General features: G+C 45.0%; 1 protein-coding gene across 1 annotated transcript in view; it reads left to right on the plus strand.

Annotated features, from left to right (window-relative positions):
• The window catches only part of arfgef2 (ADP-ribosylation factor guanine nucleotide-exchange factor 2 (brefeldin A-inhibited)), a 34581-nt gene that overhangs the window by 2570 nt on the left and 7810 nt on the right, over window positions 1-24201 (plus strand). Inside the window, exons 3-30 of the mRNA XM_051425500.1 lie at window positions 408-531; window positions 1958-2104; window positions 3040-3219; window positions 4440-4758; window positions 4921-5076; window positions 5205-5332; window positions 6151-6284; window positions 7229-7463; window positions 7611-7710; window positions 8878-9017; window positions 9253-9361; window positions 9444-9633; window positions 9790-9901; window positions 10008-10213; window positions 10373-10457; window positions 18539-18710; window positions 18892-19043; window positions 19161-19289; window positions 19415-19573; window positions 20439-20586; window positions 20736-20832; window positions 20955-20995; window positions 21084-21253; window positions 22352-22503; window positions 22728-22900; window positions 23109-23269; window positions 23406-23536; window positions 23954-24083. Coding sequence (XP_051281460.1) covers window positions 408-531; window positions 1958-2104; window positions 3040-3219; window positions 4440-4758; window positions 4921-5076; window positions 5205-5332; window positions 6151-6284; window positions 7229-7463; window positions 7611-7710; window positions 8878-9017; window positions 9253-9361; window positions 9444-9633; window positions 9790-9901; window positions 10008-10213; window positions 10373-10457; window positions 18539-18710; window positions 18892-19043; window positions 19161-19289; window positions 19415-19573; window positions 20439-20586; window positions 20736-20832; window positions 20955-20995; window positions 21084-21253; window positions 22352-22503; window positions 22728-22900; window positions 23109-23269; window positions 23406-23536; window positions 23954-24083 — 4180 coding nt within the window. The remainder of the gene's footprint in view (window positions 1-407; window positions 532-1957; window positions 2105-3039; window positions 3220-4439; window positions 4759-4920; window positions 5077-5204; window positions 5333-6150; window positions 6285-7228; window positions 7464-7610; window positions 7711-8877; window positions 9018-9252; window positions 9362-9443; window positions 9634-9789; window positions 9902-10007; window positions 10214-10372; window positions 10458-18538; window positions 18711-18891; window positions 19044-19160; window positions 19290-19414; window positions 19574-20438; window positions 20587-20735; window positions 20833-20954; window positions 20996-21083; window positions 21254-22351; window positions 22504-22727; window positions 22901-23108; window positions 23270-23405; window positions 23537-23953; window positions 24084-24201) is intronic.

Raw genomic sequence — 24201 nt, forward strand, 5'->3', positions numbered from 1 at the left:
TAAAGTTTGCCCTGAAGCAGTCTGCAGTGAACCCCAGCTGCTCACTGTGATTTGTGACTAAGGTGATTTGCTGCTTTTATAACTGCTGCTTTGGAGTATATCAGCAGCCCTTCAGGTAATATATCTGCCGCTATAGGAAAGCTGTTATCTTAATGCCATTATGCTTTTCTAAGCCTTTAAACATAAAGCTTAAATGCTCTGTAAAATTTTGCACAATGAAAATATGACACACAGTAAAATGTTTTCATGGCATTTTATCTATTCACATAATCTACTGGGGTTACAGTTAAGTTTCAGTGGGACCTTTAGTGTGTTTCTATATGAGCCAGCAGTGTGTTTATAGCAGGCTGCTGTAATTGGGGCTTTTCCAGTTCAAACAGCTGTCTGCTCTCCTCTCACCCCTGCAGGGATGGCACAGTGGTCCCACCCAGGGCCAACTACATCGAGGCTGACAAATATGTGCTGCCCTTCGAGTTGGCCTGTCAGTCAAAGTCCCCCCGGATAGTCAGCACCTCTCTGGACTGTCTGCAGGTTAATATTCACACACACACACACACACACACACACACACACACACACACACACACACACACACACACTGGCTTGTGCACTTTAAATAAACTACACATTTTTCTGCTTCCTTCACAACTTTCACTTTCTCACAGGAAGAATTTCTTTGGTTATAGTACCCATCTGGTGGTGGCCGGCGGTGGGGGTGAAATCTTGCTACACCTGTTCCACATGTCTAATGTGCACCTAGAACAATGGCTCTACATTCCACACGCACATGCGCACACTCCATCCGTTAATCTCTTCACTAAACTACATGTTTGTGGTCACATTTGTTATAATCCATTAAGTACAACAAGTGTGCTACTTATGGGAAGAAAGTTGAGTCTTGGGGGAGCATACACACACACATCTTCCATTATTAAGGATCCCACTGCTTTTCATGTCAACACACGCCCTGTCTAGCATTCAAGTGCCTAGTTGGCCAGGCGCCCAAGTTATCTGCCACAAAGGCTTTCTAATATGTAACTAACTGTTTCAACCCAAACCATTGTTACTGAAATATACTGTAGAATAGATTGAGGATTTCATTTGTTTTTAAAGCAAGCCATGGAGTGGCACCAGTCTTGAAAACTGACCAAAAATAACCAAGTCAACTATGGCCCAGTTTCCACAACAACAACTGTTTTTGCTTTTGTTGCGGGTTGGCCTTTCGTTCACATGACAACACCATTTTGGGGACCTGAAAACTTTTCAAACCGGGTTCCAGAGTGCAATCTTTTGAAAACGCTTACCATCGCTGTGTAAAGTGGCAGTATGTGTTTGCTGTGAGAAACGGTGACGGCACGGCCGCACTTTGTGCATGACTATAAGGTTTTCAGACAATAGCCATGCACCGTGCCTCCAAAATATCTGTGTATTTCAACTGGCATAATTCCCAAGCGCTTCTTGATCTTTGGATGCCTTATAGTCCAGGGTCACTCTCAACAACCCCACTTCATCCTCCATCCAGACAAAATGATCTTTTTTTGGAGTTACTGTTTTCTACGCAGGTGCATGGTGTTCTTCTGTGGTGTTGAGTTGCAAAGTTACAATGCCACCTACTGGCCTGGCATGCATGCTACAACCCTTTCAATTGTTTTGTTGGCGACAACAAGGATAACTTAACGCAAAGGAAAAACGTTTCCATTTTTAGCAAAAACTGTTGTTGTGTAAACAATTTATAGTATTGTAATGTTTTAATGGTGATGTACTTATGTAAAGCACCTTTACATTTTAAAAGGTGCTGTATAAATATATTATATTGTTTATTATTAATGTGCAGTACGATCTGTGCATTTCACTCCACAATATGACTCTAGATAACACAAAAGACCCAAAACTCCTGAGAAAAATACACAGAATCTGCCTCTGTTGCTCTAACCTGTGCGCTGTTTCTCCCTGGTAGAAGCTCATCGCGTACGGCCACATCACAGGCAACGCCCCGGACAGCAGAACCCCAGGCAAGAGGCTGATTGACCGGCTGGTGGAAACCATCTGCAACTGCTTTCAGGGCCCGCAGACCGACGAGGGAGTCCAGCTACAGATTATCAAGGTAAGCCCAGCTCCTCACTGTACATCTGGCAGCCTTCAGATCCTCCAGCTGTCAGTGTTGTTTATTTGAGATCCAAAGAGGTGAAACATGGAGCTCTGAGACACTTCAGTCCTCCATGCTTGAGAGCTTTCAGTCACGGTTCACAGCAGTGGAGAAAATCAGTTTCTACATGTCTGTTCTTAAGTCAGGAGTTAAGAAAAGTTCTATAAAATGTATCATATTGTCAGCCACTTAAACCCATCGTTTAATATTATGATCATACAAACATTTCCAGCTTAAAATAAAAGCACATTCTGCATTTCAAGGGTTTTTAGACTGACATCCTTAATTTGTTGTACCTTAATGTATCTAAAAGAGAAAGGATCAACTTTACATCATGGTTCAGCCATTTATTAAATCCTATCACATTTATTCCCATTTCCTGGTCACTTCTTTGGCTTGAAAACACGCCTTGTGTTTGCACAGTTGGTGTGATTCATAGCTTCCTCTCACTGAAGTTTCCTTTGAATGAAATACACATCCTGGTTGGTTGGAAAGGGCAAAGTCTCTCCTGTTGTAAGAAGCATGCAGTTTTTATCACTGTTGACAAAAGATTTACAGGACAGATTAACAATATCTGTTTGGATTGCATTCACCGCTGAAGGAGACCTGGATGTCAGTGCAGCATTTAGACTGACTAACACAAAACTAATATGTAAATGAATCGGCCATGTGGACACTTCTAAAAATCTTTCTTTAATTTGAAACTCATCTTCATCAAAATGGACAACAAGCACCAAACAATTCAGTAGCAGAGCATGAGAACCACACGTTTGTGGCTTTAACGCGCCTCCTAAGTAGGGAAGTTGAGTGGTGATTCAGCAGGTGCAGCTGCAGCATCTTGTGAACAACATGTCTGTTCTGATAACTCTTGACTTCCTTTTCTCTCTGTCCAGGCCCTGCTGACGACGGTAACCTCCCCGCACATAGAGATCCACGAGGGCACGGTGCTCCTCACAGTCAGGACCTGCTACAACATCTACCTGGCCAGCCGCAACCTCATCAACCAGACCACCGCCAAGGCCACACTCACACAGATGCTCAACGTGATCTTCACGCGCATGGAGAACCAGGCTGTTAGTTCAGTTTAACTTTGTTACTGTGCATCGCTGCATTGCGTATATCCATACAGCTGACTTCACTTTTGGCTTTCTCCCCTGCACTCTGCTTTTGAATTAAATGGACTTTACAAGATTGTCTTCCTGTACTGTACTTCAGTACACTTTAGTTTTTTCAGTAAAGTCATCAAAAAATAAGATATCTGTTAAGCAATATTATACCTACTGAACAGAAGCAAAACAAAGATTTCTTGGCTGCACATGTGCAGCAACATGAAGGCCAAGCTCCGTGGCTGTGGATGTAATCGTTACTGGCTGACTGCTCACTACAGCACCTAACATACCATAACAACAGCCAGGAAAGCTCCTGCCTGGATTAGAACCTGGTGCTTCTATTAGATATGACAGAACCATGTCAACTCACTGCACTGGCACAAACACTATATAGGTATTAAAGACTTTTGCCCATCTAGCCATGCCATGTCCAACAACTCACAGTCGCAGCCGTGGCAGCAGCAAGTCACAATAATTAGCTTATGCCAACTATCTTAACATTAGCTATAAAGATACAAACTTATGACCTTCCATGACTGTGCTCTGCTAATGTTGACTAATAATAGAATTAACACTACCATGTTACTTTACCCAGGGGCTCTTAAATAAGATTCTTTAAAATTGATTGGATTAATGAAGTTAACATTCTTGCTTTTGACCAAAAATGAAACCAACAACCAATTTCTTTATGAAACCAATTTTCCTTCATTCTTTTTTTGCCAGTAGGATGTAAAATTGGTCTTAAATGGTGTTAATAAAGTTTCTAAAGTTAATTTAACCTGTTGAAACGTGCAGAAACCATACATCTAGTTGGCAAACTGTAAACATAAAACACATGAACCATTATGTCGTTGAAACTCTGATAATCCTGATAGACAGCAACAGTCGATCCAGTTTAGTTTTAGTGATCAGTCTGCATGCAAGCCTACAACCATAGCTACAGCGGTGTTTGCTGTGGCTGCAGTCAGAGCTGGGCCCTGCTGAACATCAGTGAAGACTTTGGTGATTCAGTTTGTTAAGTTGTAATTGATTTTGGAAGCACAGGCTCATCACTGTGGTTTGAATTTAGGAAATTAATAATCTGTGTAATAATGGACATTTTATTCTTACTATTTTTATTTCAATTCTCTAACAGCCACATTCTTTTGTATATAACAATTCCTCTTCTTCTGCTGCCTCTGCAGGCTCTCGAGGCTCAGGAGCAGGAGAAGGACCGGCTTCGTCTGCCCCAGCAGAACCCGTCCCCAGTCCCTGGTAACCGGAGGTGCGGCTCACCCCGGTCTGACCGGACGCCTACTCCGGAGCCCCAGAGCTCCCCGTCCCCAGCAGCCAGTTCTCCAGACCTCACTACAACCAGCGCCACTGGCTCCATGCCCCAACCAAGGGCCCCTGACCAGGACCAGGACCAGGACCAAGCGGCAGACACACCATCAATCAATGGAGAACCCGAGGGCAGCAATGCTCCAATGAATGGAGGAGCAGAACCGGTCACACCATCAAGAGGTATGTGTGAACTTGGGCCTCCAACTCTCTGTTTGATTTTTAACTTCCAATTTAAATGAAGCTTTGAAAATGTTTGTTTGTTTTCCTAAAACTCTTTTAGGAGGGTCTGAACTGTGGATTTAATCTTCATGACTCTTCACACTGTTTATTTGTTTACATCAGATTCAGTTTTTGAAGATGAAGGTGTGGAGATATCTACAGCAGCTCAGCCAGTTGAGGAAGGATACAAACCGGAGAGCAACCCAAATCCAGCAGAGTCAGAGGCGACTGAAGGAGGGGAGGGAGAGCATCAGCCAACACAGATACACAGTGGAACAGGTCTGCACCTACGTGTCTGTGCTATTTCTGTTTTTAGCTATCCTCTCTTTTATGTCTTCTGCCTCTTTTGTTCTGATAAATATCAATACACTTGAAAATTAAAATGTCCATTCTGGCCTCTCCTCCAGGAGGTGAGCACCCAGCCCACCCTGTCACTGAGCAGACAGAGGTGGCTCCCCCCAGAGTCAGAACAGAGGGGCAGCAGATGAACGGCATCATGGAGGACCGCTCTTCTGTTTCCTCCACAGATATGCTGGTGAGCAGTGTTGATAGCATTAATTATTAATGTGTCTGCAGCCTCCCCGGCTTGCCTGAGTGAAACGGAGTGGAAATAACATTTTAAGTTCTAAAAAATGGATAAAGTAGAGCTTAAAGTACTTGTGGATGCACTATTGTGTTGTGTTTTAAAGGGACGGTTCACCCCAAAATAAAAACACATATTTCCTTTTACCTGTAGTGCTATTTATTCATCTACTTTAAAACTCCAATCAATAGCCTGGGCTTTCATTTGCCTTAGTCACTGAACTCAATCTGCCAGGCATCTATATGGGACGGGGCCTTTAATTAATTTTTGCTTGAAGAGTTTTTATACATCCAAAGAATGTCTATAAAATCTTTAGGATTTATGGAATTTGACTCAAAATGTTTGTTTTTTGTATGCTGTAAACATTTGTAAATGTGTGCACATACGCTGTCACACTTGTGTAAGTATTCAGGCCGCCCCACCTACTAAAAATCTGTTTTGCACATTTGAGACATGCCATAAAGCTTGTTTCCTTTATGTAGAAATATTCCACTTCTTTAATTTTTATCAAGAAAAACTGGCCAGCATCAACGCTGGTTAGTTCCTCTCATCAGTCACACTTCTCAGACAAGTGAGCAAGTTGAAGGTTAGTAATGCTTAGAGAGAATGCCAACTCCAGTTTTTGAATATGATAGAAAAGTAGTAAGTAGTGAAATGCATCGCTGCTATGAGAATGTAATAAGCACAATATTAAAGAAAATTAGAAACTTTTTAAGATTCTCATCTCCAGCCTCAGGTCCTGACTGACTGCCTTTCTTTATCTGTCTCAGGATGCTGAGGCCCTGCAGGGACCCCACAGTGCTGCCCGTTTCTCTCACATCCTGCAGAAAGATGCCTTTCTGGTGTTCCGCTCTTTGTGCAAACTCTCCATGAAGCCCCTTGCTGACGGACCTCCAGACCCAAAGTGAGTGTGGATTTCAGGGCCTCCGTGGGGTCTTAAAAAGCCTTAAATCCAATAATCTGAATTCTATCCCTCAGAATGTCTTAAATATAATATAGACAGGTCTTAAAAGTTAATAAAGTTTTCAATCTTTTAAATCTGTATTTGGGGAAAAATTGTATTGATCATGCTGCAACAACTACAAAACAAGATCAACATGGAACCAATACAGACTTTCTTTATATCCTTTATATTGTTCTGCCAGTACCGATGTAAAAAAGATCTTACCTTAAAAAGTCTTAAATTGAACCTGCTGTAACCTGCAGAAACTCTTATTTTTTCATATGACCATCCCTACTTCTAAACCACAATAAGTTGCATAACCAGTCCTTCTAACTCTGACCTTATCTCAGTTGGCCACATTATTTATGTCACACAATGAAGATATTTTTAAAAAGTTTCCTCTAACATCCTGACATCTAGAATTAATTTCATATGATGGTAACACGGAACATAAGTCATAAATCATCAATACTCATGCTCTGCAGGTCTTTTATGTGGCAACCTCTTTTTGTCATGCTACAGCTTGTAGAAATAAATATAGATTCCTTTTGGCTTACACACGGTGCTTCATCTCAGTCTCCACAGGTTAACTTGCCCTTTTCCATCCTGGTGTGGCTCTGTCATCTCTAGTTACTGTAACATTAGACCCTGAGCCGGTCAGTGTGAATAGGCCAGAGTAAACTGAGCCCGGGAGAAGCTCACAAAGAAGTCAGGCTGGCCTACATTAAATAAATACAATGATGAAACACCATTGTACCCAAGTATCTTGTGTTTCCCTCAACACAGAGTTAACTGGAACACTATTTATTGATGGGACATAAAGCCACATCAATTTCTACTGAGCATGTTCCAAAAATACCTCTTCAGATGTCCATTTCCTTTTATATTTACACCCTCCTCTGCAGGTCCCATGAGTTGCGGTCCAAGATTGTCTCCCTGCAGTTGCTGCTCTCTGTGCTGCAGGGCGCAGGGCCAGTGTTTCGCACCCATGAGATGTTTGTCAACGCTATCAAACAGTATCTGTGCGTGGCGCTGTCGAAAAATGGTGTCTCCTCTGTGCCTGAGGTCTTTGAGCTCTCACTGGCTATCTTCCTCACCTTGCTCTCCCACTTCAAAGTCCACCTGAAGATGCAGATTGAGGTACAGAACATAGTTAGTTTGTCTGACAGAGAGACTGAAGAGAGAAATGTACCTGTTGTTACACTTTTAAAACTTTAATTTTGAACATGCAGTTTGATTGAAGAGTCACACTAATATTTCATTTCCTTTTCATCCACCTTGCGTCAGGTGTTTTTCCGAGAGATCTTTCTGACCATCCTGGAGACATCGACCAGCTCCTTTGAGCACAAGTGGATGGTTATCCAGACACTAACACGCATCTGTGCAGGTACCACTGATAGAAGTTTTTCTCAAACTAAAACTAACAAATAACCTAACCAATAACTAAAAAGATGTGGGTAGAAGAGTATTTTCTGTTTTCTCACAGGCAGCACTACTGATGGATTTAAACATTTTTGCAGTGGAAGCTTTAATTAATGACTGCTGTGAGTGCGAGGGACGCTCAAATCTAAACTATGACATAAATTTAATAATTTATTAGATTGAAAACTATTTTACTACTACCCATTTTATAATATCCAAGAGTGAACAAGCATAGAATACCAAGACATTGGTCCTGATTTATCCATCCGTGCAGCTGGAAACTTTCTTTGAGCAAACGATGTAATACTTGTGATCGTAATAAGTTGGAACAAGATGTGCATTTAAAATCTCTCTGTAACCTTTTATGTAAATTTAACCGCATTAGATTCAGATGTGTGCTGTGAAATGTTACAGTAATGTTACAGGACAGACCTTGTAAGACCTTTTAACGTAAAAGTGACTCATTCAGACATGAGACCACTATGAAAAATTGCCATTACATTTACATAACAAGGTGTGTGACTGAAAGTTGTAGCTGCTTCTCATTTCTTCCCATGACTATGCTGTAGTTGCAAGCATTGCTGCTGGCACTGATCAAGAATTTCAAATTTTTTTCCTGCTCTGGTGCATCTTGTGCATCTTCCTGCATGAGTAACATGCACGCCATGAGCACAACGGTGTCTTAATCAAGATATTTGCTGACTGCAGAGGGCAGTTGGTGGCAGTAAAAGTAGCCAGTAACATGAACATTCAAAAAAGGCTTTGCAAAATGTTGATACTGAAAATAATGCATTGGCTAGTGCATCATCCTGCCATGTTGTCTTTGTCTGCTTGTGTAGCCCTGGAGTGATTCTGCAGTTGTTACTTGAGTTGGCAGTGATGCATTTAACACAAAGGTCTTAAATAAGTTTTACTGTTGCCACCATGGTCTGCTTTTGGTAAAGATGTCCCAGCATGTGAGCAGTCACCATTAAATTCTCTATGCAGGAAACCTCAAGTACAGATTTGAGAAGTGCTGCAAATTAAGCCATTATTGTAATTACTTCCTCAACCAACAGTATATTATCACCCTGCTGTTATCTTAAGATTACAATTTAAAAGCTTTTGTTGTAAATTTTTTCCCCCACCCAAGATGCCCAGTGCGTGGTTGACATCTACGTGAACTACGACTGTGACTTGAATGCCGCCAACATCTTTGAGCGCCTAGTCAACGATCTGTCAAAGATTGCTCAGGGCAGGAGTGGTCAGGAGCTTGGGATGACTCCTCTGCAGGTACACTCAAAGATTAAAGTGTCACGATTGTGCAACACCATGAGAGCACAGGATTTGATTTCATCTTTTTGGTCAGAGACAAACAATAACTCCTCAGTGTTTCATATTTAAGCACCCAGTTGTAATGTGGTCAAGGGTGAGGCAGAACCCTTCTGGCCATAGCTTCTAGTCTTCTAGTCTGTCCTGTGTGTAACATCACTTACACATGGAAGTGTGTGTTCTTTAATATCCACAGGAGCTGAGCCTTCGTAAAAAGGGTTTGGAGTGTCTGGTGTCCATCCTCAAATGTATGGTGGAGTGGAGCAAAGACATGTATGTCAATCCGAACCTTCAAGCTAACCTTGGTAAGTGTGTAGTGTGCAGTAAATATGAGAACAATGTACAGGAGAGGGGGAATGTTTACACATATATGATTTATGTTTGCAGGCCAGGAGCATCCATCTGACAGTGAGGCAGGAGAGCTGAAGCTCCCAGAGCAACTGGCGGGACGTCGAGACAGCATCAGCTCGCTGGACTCCACCGTCTCCTCCAGCGTCCCGAGCTCCCAGGCGGATCATCCGGAGCAGTACGAGGTTATCAAACAGCAGAAGGACATCATCGAGCACGGCATCGAACTGTGAGGCCCTTTTTTCTCAACCTCAGGATTTCCGTTACAATTAATTTGGATCAGTCTTTATCAATGTAACAGGTCCCTGATTGTGAAAAATGCTGGCTTATATACTTTCTGTTCCTAGTTAGAAAAGATAGAGATTTTCCTCTGATCTCTCCCCAGCTTCAACAAGAAGCCGAAGCGAGGTATCCAGTACCTGCAGGACCAGGGCATGCTGGGTGTCACGGCTGAGGACATCGCCCAGTTCCTACACCAGGAGGACAGACTGGACACAGTGAGGGATTACACACAAATTTAAAATTAGATTTATTATTAACACTGTGTTCTCAAGCAACAAAAAAGTTAGTAATTCCCCAACCGCTGTACCTCTGCATTCACAGACCCAGGTGGGAGAGTACCTGGGCGAGAACATCAAGTTCAACAAAGAAGTGATGTACTGCTATGTGGACCAGTTGGACTTTTGCGGAAGGGACTTTGTCTCGGCACTCAGAGCATTCTTGGAAGGTTTCAGGTTGCCTGGCGAGGCCCAGAAGATTGACAGGCTGATGGAGAAGTTTGCTGCTCGATACCTAGAGTGCAACCAGGGGTAAGGCCCACCTTAGATTTACTGGTGCATTTTTATTTTATTTTTCCCTTTATTTTTCTCTTGTCCCAAGAGTTCTCATTTAATCAAACACAAAACAAACATTTGAGCAGTGCTGCTGCTAACTGTTATATGATGCATATGTGTCTTGCTGTTTTACAGACAGACTCTGTTTGCCAGTGCAGACACTGCCTACGTGCTGGCGTACTCCATCATAATGCTCACCACAGATCTGCACAGTCCTCAGGTGAGAACTGTGGGTTGTTTTTTGTCCCGTCACTGTTATCACCATATGTGAGCCATTATATCATCGAGGATACAACTGTGTCTTTTTTTTTTTTTTTTTTTTTAAAAGGGGTTTTCACTACTTTGGGCACTAAAGAGTGACCACCGCTGTTTTGTGCAAAAAAATGAAGAAAAGCAAGTCTGCTAGAAATTTTGTTTCTAGTCTTGCAATATGTATTTTAAAGGTATTTAGACCAAAAACAGTCCTATGTTTTAAAAGGGGGGAAAAACATGCAAGGGGATGATTTGGTTGGGGTATGTTCCAGGAAGTCCAGTTTGAGTAACAGATCCATGAGCTTGAAGGCTTATCAGATGCTAAAACACTCTACAGCAGTTTATAGCCCTCTGAGACTGCATTGTACAACTCAGGAAAGTTACCACGATTCCACAGTTGCTTCAATTGACCACAATTGAGCCTTCCTAAATCCCACCCCTTTTTTCCTCTGTGTTCCAATAAAAGTTGAGCAAGCCTCGGTCAACTTTCCCCTTCCCTGCTATGTGCTATGCTATATCGTCTATGTTGAAAAGATAACCACATTTTGAAGATGGTTTAAAAATAAAATAAGACATATATTCACATCTTACGTTATCTAGCTATTGTCAGCAAAATGCTAGCTCATTAGCAAGTTTAAATTTTAGCTAGTTTAATCTGAAAGGTGATGTTTGCAAAGCCAGAGGTGGGTAGAGTAGCCAAAAACTGTACTCAAGTAAAAGTACTGTTCAGAATAACATGACTCACGTAAAAGTAGAAAGTAGTCATCCAAATAATTACTTGAGTAAGAGTAGAAAAGTGCTTGGTGAAAAAACTACTCAAGTACTGAGTAACTGTTGAGTAACGTTTGGTTATCTAACATAACCGCAGTTCTTAGTATAATATGAGCGAGGTGTCTCGCTATGGGATGCAGCCTCTTGCAGCCCTGATAGAAGCATTTATCTCAATCCGCCAATCTTGATTGGCCGGTGAAGGTGTTCATCTGCGCCGCACAAAGTGGTCCCACCTACTATATAAAGTGTGCGCAGATAACACTCGCGCAATTCAATAAGCAAACCTCTTCTCACCGCCCAGGAAGAAGGGTTGTCTGGCGAGACACCTCGCTCATATTATTCTAAGAACTGCGGTTATGTTAGATAACCAAACGTTCTTCTTCATAATATTCAGGGATATGGTAGCTCCCGTATTGCCAGAAAGCTTATCGAACAAGTACCGGCCAGGGGGGAGGGTCCATGGGTTCCAGTTAGGACTCCAGGACCGCGCTAGCCACGCACGGCCCTGACACATCAAGCATGTAGAACCGAACAAAAGTCAGAGGCGAGGACCAACTCGCTGCTGAACAACTGAACAGACACTCCCCTAAATAAAGCCCAGGATGTGGCCATCCCGCGGGTAGAGTGCGCACGCAAACCCGCCGGCGGCTGCAGACCCCTGCTCATATACGCCAAAGCTATAGCCTCCACCACCCAGTGGGCGAGGCGCTGCTTTGTGACCGGCTGTCCCTTTCCGGGTTCAGCCCAGGAGACGAAGAGTTGATCGCTCCTCCTGATGCTCTGTGTCCTGTCCATATAAGAGCGCACAGCTCGAACCGGACACAGCATGTGCGCTCGCTGCTCACGGGGAGAAGTGGTGAACGCTGCGAGCTCAATCGGGGAAACATGACCCCATCACCTTAGGAACAAAGACCGGGTTGGGCTTCAGAACCATACGTGTATTCCCCGGGGCGAACTGAGCGCACGCAGGGCTCACAGAGAGCGCATGAATATCACTCACTCGCTTTGCGGAGGCGAGAGCCAGTAACAGCACTGTCTGAAGGGACAGGTGTTTGAGACTCGCTCCCAGCAATGGCTCAAATGGGGGGCCTTTAAGCCCCTCCAGAACCACCGCTAAATCCCACGGAGGCATCAGTGCTCTAGAGACAGGGAGAAGCCTGCGCGCGCCCCTCATAAACCGGCACACCAAAGGGTGTTGGCCCGCTGTTTTGTCCCCGAATCCTATATGGGCGGCTGTGGCTCAGAGGCAGAGCGGGTCGTTCCTCGTTGTGGGTTCGATCCCCAGCCCCTGGTGCCACATGTCTCAAGTATCCTTGAGCAAGATACTGAACCCCAAATTGCTCCTGATGCCGTGCATCGGTGTGTGAATGTGTATGAATGTTAGTTTCTGTTCGATGGACTTTACCAACTGAATGTGTGTGAAAGGGTGAATGTGGCACGTAGTGTAAAAGCGCTTTGAGTGGTCGGAAGACTAGAAAGGCGCTACACAAGTACAGGTCCATTTACCATTTTACCATTTACCATATGGCAAGCCGCTATAGCTGGGATATGGCTCCGTTCGAGACACCACCGCTCAAACACCCCCCACTTAGACCTAGTGGAGGGAGCCCTGGCGTTTTGTATAGTGTTAGCCCAGCAGTGGTCAAGTTGAGCCACTCACGGGCCAGGCGAACAGTTGCAGTCGCTCCGGTGGGAGACAAATACCTGGCCAAGTTCCCTACAGACCTGCCCTCGTAAATGCCACCCCAGCCGGGTAGGCTGGCGTCCGTGGTGACCACTTTTGGACGAGACATGCCCATGGACACCCCTGTGCGGAAGAAGGAAACGCCAGTGGCACAGAGCCGTCGTGCAATCCGCCATGACCGTTATCCAGGTGTGCAATGACGCACGGGATCCAGCCGGGGCCAGCGCTGAAATTCCCGCATGGGAAGGCGGCCGAGCGGGTACGCGGATGGCTGAAGCCATCAGACCCAGCGCCGAAGACACAGTCTGAACTGGACGGACCTGTGTCGCCGGAATGAGCGAGGCAAGCCCTGAAAGTTTTCACCTCTCCTCCAAGAGGTGAGCTGTGAATGGCACGGAGCGCAGGGATGACCCTAGAAAGGATATCTCCTGCGTCGGAGAGAGTTGGCTCTTCTCCGTATTTATCACAAAACCCAGATCTATTAGGTGTCTCGTGACAATGTGCGTGTGAACCCTTGCCTCCTGTTCTGACTGCGCCAACAGGAGCCAGTCATCCAAATACGTGGCCAGCCGTATGCCCCGGCGTCTGAGCGGGGCGACAGCGGCCTCTGTATACCGTATGAAAACACTCGGGCTGAGAGACAGGCCGAATGGGAGAACACGGTATTCGTAGCACTTCAGGGGGTGTGCTACGAATACCGTGTTCTCCCATTCGGCCTGTCTCTCAGCGAGGCGAATCGGAGATATTGCCTGTGAGGGGGGTAAATGGGAATGTGGAAATACGCGTCTTTCAGATCCACGGACGAAAACCAATCGTTCGGTCTTACTAGACGCAGCAGTGCCGCATGTGTCAGCATCCTGAACTTGTATTTCCGCAGAAATTTGTTCAGAGCCTGCAGGTCCAGAATAGGGCGGATTCCTCTTCCCCCCCGTTTGGGAACGAGAAAATATCTGGAGTAAAAACCTGACAGACTCTGTTCGGGAGATACAACAGAAATTGCTCCTTTTTCTAACAGAGAGAGGATTTCTTCCTGTAAAACTCGAGCTGATTCTCCCTGTGCTTGTGACTATCACGCCGGAGAAACGGGGAGGTACAGCGGCGAATTGGAGCCTGTATCCCCGAGAAACCATGCGTAGCACCCACGGAGAAGCTGCGGTTGCTTTCCAGCTTTCCCACTTGAGAGAAAGCGGAGACGCATATTACAGCCTCTGCTCTACCACAGGAGGTCCCGACAGCGGTGCTGTGGTGCCCTCCTGTGGTAGAGTGGGAAAACCACCCCCTGCGGTGCCCGTCGCTCTGCTCCCCAGGAATGGTGATGCCCATCACGGGGGGGCGAGCTGCAGAGGGCTCCGGTGGCCACACTGCTTATAGAAGGGGTATTTTTGTTCGTTTTTTGTTATCTGCACCCTCGGCTCGTGGCCTGGCTGTGACAGATTTCTTTTTATTTTCACATGTTTGGGGACACGTGTGTATGTGTGTGCTTGTTGACATTTTGCTCGGGGCGCAACAGCGCAAACCCCCGAGGCGATGTCTCTCCTCTCGCGGGCCGGCTCTGGAGTGGGCAGCGGCAGTGTGGGACGCACACGAACAAGTCAAAATGGTGGGCCTGCGTAACGGGGAACGGCAGGATGCTCCACCCGGGGAGAGGAAGGCTGTCAGCCCGCTCTCTTTTTCTTCCTCGCCTGGGGGACCGAGGCCGCGGTGGCAGGACTGCGGTCGGGGTGGGAGATTTTCCGTGCCAGCCGGCTCGGGGCTCCTTCCTCGGCGGGAGGGGCGGGCCGGGCTGTTGCGGCCGCTTCGGGATCTTGAAATGCGGCGGCTGGGAAGCAGCTTGAGCAAACGATTTGCACTGCACTGGAGGTGAAGGCGTAGGTGCTTTTCGGGGGAGAGAAAGTTTTAGGGCTTCGTTGTCCTTCTTCTTTGCCTCACATCTCTGCTGCATCGTGGCCAATGCAGAGACGAAAATACCCTCTGGGACGATTGGCATATCCAGTATGTCATCTCGCTCCCTGTCAGTCAAGTTGGCGAGGCTGAGCCATCTAGCTCGTTCCTGAATGATGAGGGTCACCATCACCTTGCCCGTGGCCTGGACTGAGACGCGCTGGATGCGGAGGGACAAATCAGCGATGACCGCTATTTCCTCCCACGCGTCGGGTTCCTGCTTGTCAGCGGACGCCCCAAACAGCTCTGCCTGGTAGGCAGTGAGGATGGAGAGAGCGCTGAGAGCTCTGGCTTCGAGGGCGGCTGCCTTGTATGCCCTCTCGGTCAGTGAAGACTGGAACTGCTCGGGCTTGGTTGGCAGCGTCGGACGCCTGGAGGAGGCCGCAGATAGCTGGCTTGTGCTGCCCGGGCAGAGATGCGCAGCTACGGGGGCTTCCACCGGAGGCATCGGGAGGAGACCCTGGGCTTCCATCGCCTCGCAGTTGAGGGAAGCTGCGCCTGGGATGGGACTCCTGTTGCTGTACGGGCAGTTACTCCAAGTTTTGGACAGCTCGGCCAGCATCTTGGGGAAGACAGGAAGAAGCTGTTTCACCGCACTACGGGCCAGGGGGACCCGCTTGCCTTCGTAGCGGGACCGGGTGGGCTCCGCTACTGCAACCAGCCAGGGGACCTCCAGCTTCTCTGCCGCACGTTTACACGTGTGGAGCAGGTCCACATGGAGGGAGGGAGCTGGAGAGCTCACCCCACTTTCCTCCCTGTTGGTAGGCTTCGACAGCCGGGGCTGGGGCCACGAAGGTGTCGTCTTCTTCCTTGTCCTCTGATATGAGGAACGAGGTGTCATCGGCATCCTCTGTGAGGCCAATTTCCAGCAGGTCTTCCTCGGGAAACGGGGGAGCTCGGAACTGCTCGCACTGGGCGTCCCAGTCGTAGCTAGTCTCCGGAACTTCCCCGGCCATGTCCTCGTCTTCCTCCTGCGCCTTGGTCAGCGGTGGGGAGAAACGGGTCACGGTCAGCGAGGCTAACACAGGACCCGGGAATTTCGAGGGCTAATCTGGCGTGGTCAACCCCCAGGCAGGTACTGCTCACCAGGTGGGTGTCCTTCCCCGAGATTTTATTCCCGCAGCGACAGAGCCGACAGTCTCCTCTGGTGTGAGGATCCTTAGCGGTTGCCATCTCGCTGACAAGCTGGAGTGCTAGCGGAGAAAAGGGCCGTGGCTAGCTGATGTGCTAGCGTGGGGTCGAGAGGAATAGCTGGTGTGCTAGCTTAGCTCGACCAACTTGAGCGTCCGTGGTGGGGAGCCGAGAGGAATTCCGCCATGGAGGGGCTGGAAAAAAAAAAACTTACTGGTCTGGTCTGGTGTAAACGGACAAGGCAGAAGCCAGAGCACAACACCAGCGTCCGGTGACAGAAGCTAGCAAGATCCGTCTAGTGAACAGTTAAGCTAGTGAAAGCTCCGACGTGAGATAAGCTCTCAGGTGAGAAGAGGTTTTTAATTGCGCAAGTGTTATCTGCGCACACTTTATATAGTAGGTGGGACTACTGGGTGCGGCGCAGATGAACACCTTCACCGGCCAGTCAGGATTGGCGGATTGAGATAAATGCTTCTATCAGGGCTGCAGGAGGCTGCATCCCATAGTGAGACACCGAGTTAATATTATGAAGAAGAACGTCTGATTTATTTTTTAACACAAGCATTCAATCAGACAGACAAAAATACAAAATAATCATCTTTAGGCAAATTATAGTTCATCCAATCAATAAAATAAATTAAAATGAACCAATTAATTACAAAATAGCTTAAATTAAAATAATCCAGGTAAATTCAAGTATTTAAAAAATAAAATCAATAAAATAATAATAAATAAAAAATAAATAAGCACAAGTAACACAAATTTCCAAACCTTTATACTTTTTTACCAGGCTCTGCAGGCAGAACTAGAACAAGGCAGCCCATAAACTCTCATTAACTGTGTGTGTGTGTGTGTGTGTGTGTGTGTGTGTGTGTGTGTGTGTGTGTGTGTGTGTGTGTGTGTGTGTGTGTGTGTGTGTGTGTGTGTGTTACCGCTACATGGTTCCTCAAGTTAGTTGTTGATGTTAATGTAGCTGCTGTTTCGCACTTTTACTAAAGTAAACATGCTTTCAATCTGAGGCCAGGGGTGTTCTTCCTCGTGTCTGTCCGACAGTTGATTCTGACGTTTTTGTTTGCTACGACTGTAAAAAGGTAACCCGTCCCGCCGCTGAGATTGAGTATGGTCACGTGACGAGACTGCACAACTACGTTTGATTGGTGAAACACAGTCACTTGATAGAGCCTTTAGCGGAAGTCTCTCTCTCTGTCAAAAAAATGTTTAAACCCCCCCCCGCAGAATACCAAAATGACGCGTAGAATACCAAAGAGGTAACGAGCTCATTGTAGCCTAATGTAGCGGAGTGAAAGTACAGTTTCTTCTTCACAAATCTACTCAAGTAAAAGTAAAAAGTATAGTGATTTAAAACTACTCCTAGAAGTATAATTTTTTCAAAAACTTACTCAAGTAAATGTAACGGAGTAAATGTAACTCGTTACTACCCACCTATGAGCAAAGCTAAGTAGCTAATTTACATCAGTCATTAGTTTAGATGTGCCACAGCAGCACCTTGCTCAGATGACAGTGTTTCATTCCAGCAAAAGTCAAATAAGCTTTAACTTTTTTGCTGGCGTTTCAAAGTCCATCGCGTTGGTACCCTGCTGTGCCAGTGCAGTGGGCTCATTCACGTGAATGAGGAGGCTGCGCAGGCCTGTGTCTGTCCCAACACTGCCTTCTACAAAAAGCTGCTGCCTCTGATTTATCACTGTTGACAGACCACGGTGACAGAGGAAATTGCAGCTGAAATGTAAAGTCTGGGGAAAGCAGGTGTAAAATATGGCGCTCTGTTACAGAGAGAGAGAGAGAGAGAGAGAATGAGAGACGATGTTAAACAGTTAAAGTTTATTGACAGCAGTAAGGAGAAGTAAATTGAAAGACACTGTATATTCCATAGAGCTCCAGCAACAGTCTGTTTCTGTTCTACACAATTTTACCTTCCTGTTTCCCTCTGTGGTTTTCTGCTTGAATATTTTTTTTTAATGACTTTTAGCAGCTCATAACAGATCCAGACAAGTGTGATCTGTTATAGGCCAGTTTAATATAATTATGTACAAAGAAGTCTAGTCAAAGGAATTTATAGCTTTTACCAAATATCACCCACAAGTTATTTTTGGGGCCTTTTATTGCCTTTATTGATAGTTACAGCCAAAGATAGACTGGAAAGGGGAGCAGAGAGAGGGGATGACACGCAGCAAAGGGCCGCAGGTCGGATTCGAACCCGGGCCGCTAGCCCTTTGGACTCAAAACAACAAATCACATGAACTGGGCTTAATTTATGTCTGCAGTTCAGTAAATACCCGACTATACAAAACTGAAAAATTGCAGTGCCAAAATTTTGCGACTGTTGCAGCAGGCGTAGTGACTGATTATGACATTGGACAGCTTATTTGTGTTTGTGAATGCAGACACATACAATGCTTAAATAGCTTGACTAATTCCACTGCATCCCATTCTCCCACTTCCAATTTCCTCCCTTTGTAATTGATAACTCCAACTTACTCTCTTGATCTTTTTCATTGATGTAGGTGAAGAACAAGATGACAAAGGAGCAGTACATCAAGATGAATCGCGGTATTAACGACAGTAAGGACCTGCCTGAAGAGTATCTATCCTCCATATATGACGAGATCGCAGGGAAGAAGATTGCCATGAAGGAGAGCAAAGAGTTTTCAATCACTCCAAAGTCCACCAAGCAGAGTGAGCATTTTCATAGCGCATTCTGTCAGGATTACTCAATGAGTAACTGTAACGTCACTCACTGGCTGGTAAAAAGAGAAACATGACAGACTAGTGTCGCTGTGGCATCCTCAGCTGCTCCCTGACATTGTTCACTGTGTGCTGAAAAACATCAGAAACATTGTTATCCTCCTCCCTCCAGGTGTAGCCAGTGAGAAGCAGCGTCGTCTGCTGTACAACATGGAGATGGAGCAGATGGCGAAGACTGCTAAAGCTCTGATGGAGGCCGTCAGCCACGCCCAGGCGCCCTTTTTTAGCGCTACACACCTGGAGCATGTCAGGCCCATGTTCAAGGTTTGTACTCTTGTCTTACTTTACACTCCCGATTAGATTGTACCAGAGCTTTGAACGGTGCAAGACATCTTGTACCCAATGAAATGTACACCTGCCAGTAATTTGTGTGTGTTGCAGCTGGCATGGACTCCCTTGTTGGCAGCATTCAGTGTGGGACTGCAGGACTGTGATGACCCAGAGGTGGCCTCGCTGTGTCTGGAGGGCATTCGGTGTGCCATCAGGATCGCCTGCATCTTCAACATGCAGGTCTGGTGATCTTTTACACACCAACTGAGTCTAATATTTATAACCGTAAGCAGCTGTAAACAGTGTTGGTCATGATCTTCAGCCTGAAAGTGTGACTGTGTCGTAACCGGCCTTCCTGTCTGTAGCTGGAGCGAGATGCGTATGTCCAAGCGTTGGCCAGGTTCACCCTGCTGACGGCCAGTTCCAGCATCACAGAGATGAAGCAGAAGAACATTGACACCATCAAGACCCTGATCACTGTAGCCCACACTGACGGAAACTACCTGGGCAATTCCTGGCATGAGGTGACTCCCTACTAATAAGATTTATCAGCATCAGAGAGAGAAGAAATATAATTGAATTCTTTGAATCGTGTCTGATAACTTGCACGTACACTCAGTTGCCAGTTTGTTATGGACCCCAAGATAAAACGAATGCAGTCTAATGCAGCAGTCCTGCAATAAATCCTCCTGCACGAAGGTTGTAATGCTCAGTTTGAATTTAAAGTGTTTAAGAAACATGTTGGTCTCATGCAGTTAGTTGGTTACTTTACAGCGACAGCAACAGTGATGATTTATTATTTCACCAATAATAGATCAAACTTATTATCTGAAATAATGTACAAATTCATTCATCCCCACACCCCTCACTAGGAAACTATGAAATAAATTATTGTTCATTATTTCAAATTACAGATAGTGGAGCTCTACTTGAGAGATATGTTCATATTGTCACAGGGTATGTCCCCACACATGGTGACGTGACCCAAATGTCAAGGCACACAGGTTGACACGTGTAGTTTAAAGGTGGAGTGGACAGTGAATGAGATCAATTCCATGTTTTGCTGGAACTTGCAGTACATGCAAGACGCAATTGGAAAAAATTATCTACTATTTTCATTTGTATATATATTCATAGTTTAAGCTGCACAAGTGTTTACTTGCAGTCTATTGCAAATGGATTATTGATAAATATGATTGAGATTTAAGATTTTGATTTATTTTGTAGATTTATTTTGTATTTTGAGTTATATTTTTGCAAATATAACCTATATAGCTTGGTCATTCATATAACTTGTCTATAAACATGAAGACTGCACATAAAAATGTACAACAAAGTTGCAAGTTGTTTTTTGTGATATATGTGTGTGGGTGTGTGTGTGTGTTGTAGATCTTGAGGTGCATCAGTCAGCTGGAGCTCGCCCAGTTGATCGGAACAGGGGTGAAGACACGCTACATCTCAGGGGTTGTCCGGGACAAGGAGGCCGGCATCAAGGGCTTACCCTCCGGCACAGAGGAGTTCATGCCCCTGGGGCTGGGTAAGACACACACATACACACAATTTAACTTATATTCAGTTTAACCTTTAACTGTTACATTTGTCTCTATCTTGTGGATTCCCATCAAAACGATGATGATGATGCCTGACTGTATGCATTTGCTTGTGTTGAATGTGTTGGTGTTGCAGGTAACCTGGTGGGAAGTCAGGACAAGAGACAGATGGCTCACATCCAGGAGTCAGTAGGAGAGACCAGCTCTCAGAGTGTGGTGGTAGCTGTGGACAGGTAAGACAAAGTGCTCAGATAGAGGACATTACTAACATAACTGCATGATCCGTATCTGTCCTTTTATGAAGAATGAAGGTTTCTGTTCCCTACAAATAATAAAGCTACTTTTATTTTTGCAGAATCTTCACTGGTTCCACCAGACTAGATGGAAATGCAATTGGTGAGTGTGTCTAAGCCCTTATGTGCAGTATCTCTGTTTGTGCGTGTTACAAGTTCTTCATCATGGGTTGCTGTTTAATTGTTTCCAGTGGACTTTGTGCGGTGGCTGTGCGCGGTGTCCATGGACGAGCTAGCCTCAGCACACCAGCCGAGGATGTTCAGCTTGCAAAAGATTGTGGAAATCTCTTACTACAACATGAACCGCATTAGGCTGCAGTGGTCTCGAATTTGGCAGGTCATAGGAGACCACTTCAATAAGGTCAGTGGATTTACAAGGTTTCAGTTTTAAAAAATGTATTGCCTGAAAATCCTTACCCAAACGTTAGCACCTCGTGTTTTAGTGAGGGAAGTATGGGAGGCAGCAGCGGGATGACACAGTGTTTTTTGGTGGTGCTCCCTGCTGTTTGTTTTGTCCTGTATTGCCCCCTTGAGGACTCAGATTTATTACCGCTACATAGACACAAGAAGGCTCTTTAATTATGTCACACAGGCTGTGTGTGCAGTGGCAGGCCAGACATTAGTGTGTATTTACGGTACTTAAGTGGGGCATGTTTTGTGCTTCAGACCATACACACAAGTTCAAGTACCCCGCACTCCACAGTGTCAATCTAAATAAAATTCTTTTTTAGTCAGACGGTGCTGTTTAGCAGACTTAAAGCTACTCAGTATTTCTAAGTCAGAATCAATTTTATCGGGCAGATTGACACGGAGTTTGACTTGAATTAAGTTGTTCTCAATGTACATACACAGAAATAGACCTATATATGTAACAAATATAATACACGCATACCTATATTGGACTCTTGTTCCCTCAAACACCGTAACTAGCTTAATCAATCACCGTAATCAAGCATGTAGACTAATAAAATAAATTTAGCAAGATACCACTTGGATACAATGGAAAGAAGCAGGATTATAGCCTCTTACTTATGTTATAGTACTCTTGATCCCATGGTGTGCCCTCTTTGCTGTGAAACAACACGACTGATCCCTCAACTGTCTGTCTTTTAATAAATATAATTAAAATAAGTTTCATACATGAGGTAGATGAATATGACAGTATATACAGTATGCAGAGTGTGTTTGAGTTATGATATTTGCATGTTCAAAAACATCAATTTTATTTATATCAAGAATGTATGAAATAACATAGTGACAAACTAGAAAATGATCACCCAGTAGTAGTAGTAACGCAGTCTAAGGTGATACTATGTCAGTGTTGTGTTTACAACAGGGTTAATACAGGACACATACTGACCAAACTGTCTTAGAAACAATCCATCGTGATTATTTTTAGTAAACCAGAATCAATTTGATGCGTAGCTGAGCTCTGCTGATGCCTGTTGTCTTCCTCTAGGTGGGCTGTAACCCCAACGAGGATGTGGCCATCTTTGCCGTGGACTCACTGAGGCAGCTGTCCATGAAGTTCTTGGAGAAAGGAGAGCTGGCCAATTTCCGCTTCCAGAAGGACTTCCTCAGGCCTTTTGAGCACATCATGAAGAAGAACAGGTGAAGAGTATTGTAATATGGACAGATTGAATAAGGGACTATACTTTCTCAGTGCATCAGTTGTAACACAGGGTCATAGGAGTAATAGTGGTTAGGAATAGTGGGGCACTGGAGCTGTTATATAGGAGACAATAGTGGTTTTCAGTAAAACGCCAGATGCCTTGTAAATCGTGTTGGACTGTTTGTTTATTTGATGTTATAATAACCGCCTTCCCTCCTCTCAGGTCCCCCACTATCAGAGACATGGTAATCAGGTGTGTCGCTCAGATGGTAAACTCCCAGGCAGCCAACATCCGTTCTGGTTGGAAGAACATCTTCTCAGTGTTTCACCAGGCAGCCTCCGACCATGATGAGACTATAGTGGAGCTGGCCTTCCAGACCACTGGGCACATTGTCAGTGAGTATGACTGCAGCTCTTTCCTCAGGTGATAAATAACAAGCGACAGAAGTTTGTGACAGTGAGATGGATCCTGAGTCATTCTTTAGCTTTTATAAGAGATTGAGAATTGAGATTTCCCTAACCAAACAAACAACAAATCAAATAAGAAACTAATTCATTCTTGTTTTCTTACTTTCTTTCATACTCTTCATCATTCCTCCCTCAGTGAACACCTTCCAGCAGCACTTTGCAGCTGCTATTGATTCGTTCCAAGATGCAGTGAAGTGCCTGTCAGAGTTTGTGTGTAACGCAGCTTTTCCTGACACCAGCATGGAGGCCATCCGACTCATACGACACTGCGCTAAATACGTCTCAGAGAGGCCACAGGTGGGAGCGACTGGGTTGTGGCTTTACTAATTATGGCATTTATCTATCGTTTTCAAAATGCACTATGTAGTTTCTTTGGAAGTATTGACATAATATTGCACTTTCTGAATGTCTGTCCTGCTGTGTCCCCCTCCAGACCCTGAGGGAATATACCAGTGATGATATGAACGTTGCCCCTGGTGATCGGGTGTGGGTTCGGGGCTGGTTTCCCATTCTGTTCGAGCTCTCTTGTATCATCAACCGCTGCAAGCTGGATGTTCGGACCAGGTAGAAAAACAGATAAGCATGGAGTATAGCTCAAACGTCCCTTTCACTGTGGTGACTAGTTTCAGTTTTTTGCACTATCTATGTCTATTCATTGTTTTTGAATTCTGACTATGCCTAGTATTCTACCTGTATTGGACTCTTGTTCCCTCAAACACTGTAACTAGCTTGGCCCCTGGCCTTTTAGGTATTAATATACATGACCAAATGCTAAACATTATTATCATCTTTAAATCAAGCATGTTGACTAATAAAATAAATTTAGCAAGATACCACTTAAAAAGATGACATCAATACAATGGAAGGAAGCGGGATTATAGCCTCTTACTTATGTTATAGTACTATTGATCCCATGTTGTGCCCTCTTTGCTGTGAAACAACACGACTGATCCCTCAACTCTCTGTCTTTTCCTCTAACAGAGGTCTCACAGTCATGTTTGAGATCATGAAGAGTTACGGTCACACCTTTGAGAAGCATTGGTGGCACGACCTCTTTAGGATCGTCTTCCGCATCTTTGACAACATGAAGCTCCCTGAGCAGCAGACAGAGGTCAGAGGTCAAGCTGTCGAATCCCATTGTTGTTTATGTTTTGACAAGCCACTTAAATATTTGAAAGATTTCCTCTTTTGTGATTTGGAGAGGCAGAAGCGCTTAAAGACAGTAAGTG

This window comes from Dicentrarchus labrax, unplaced genomic scaffold (genome assembly GCF_905237075.1).
Source record: "Dicentrarchus labrax unplaced genomic scaffold, dlabrax2021, whole genome shotgun sequence".
Classification (NCBI taxonomy): Eukaryota; Metazoa; Chordata; class Actinopteri; family Moronidae; genus Dicentrarchus; species Dicentrarchus labrax.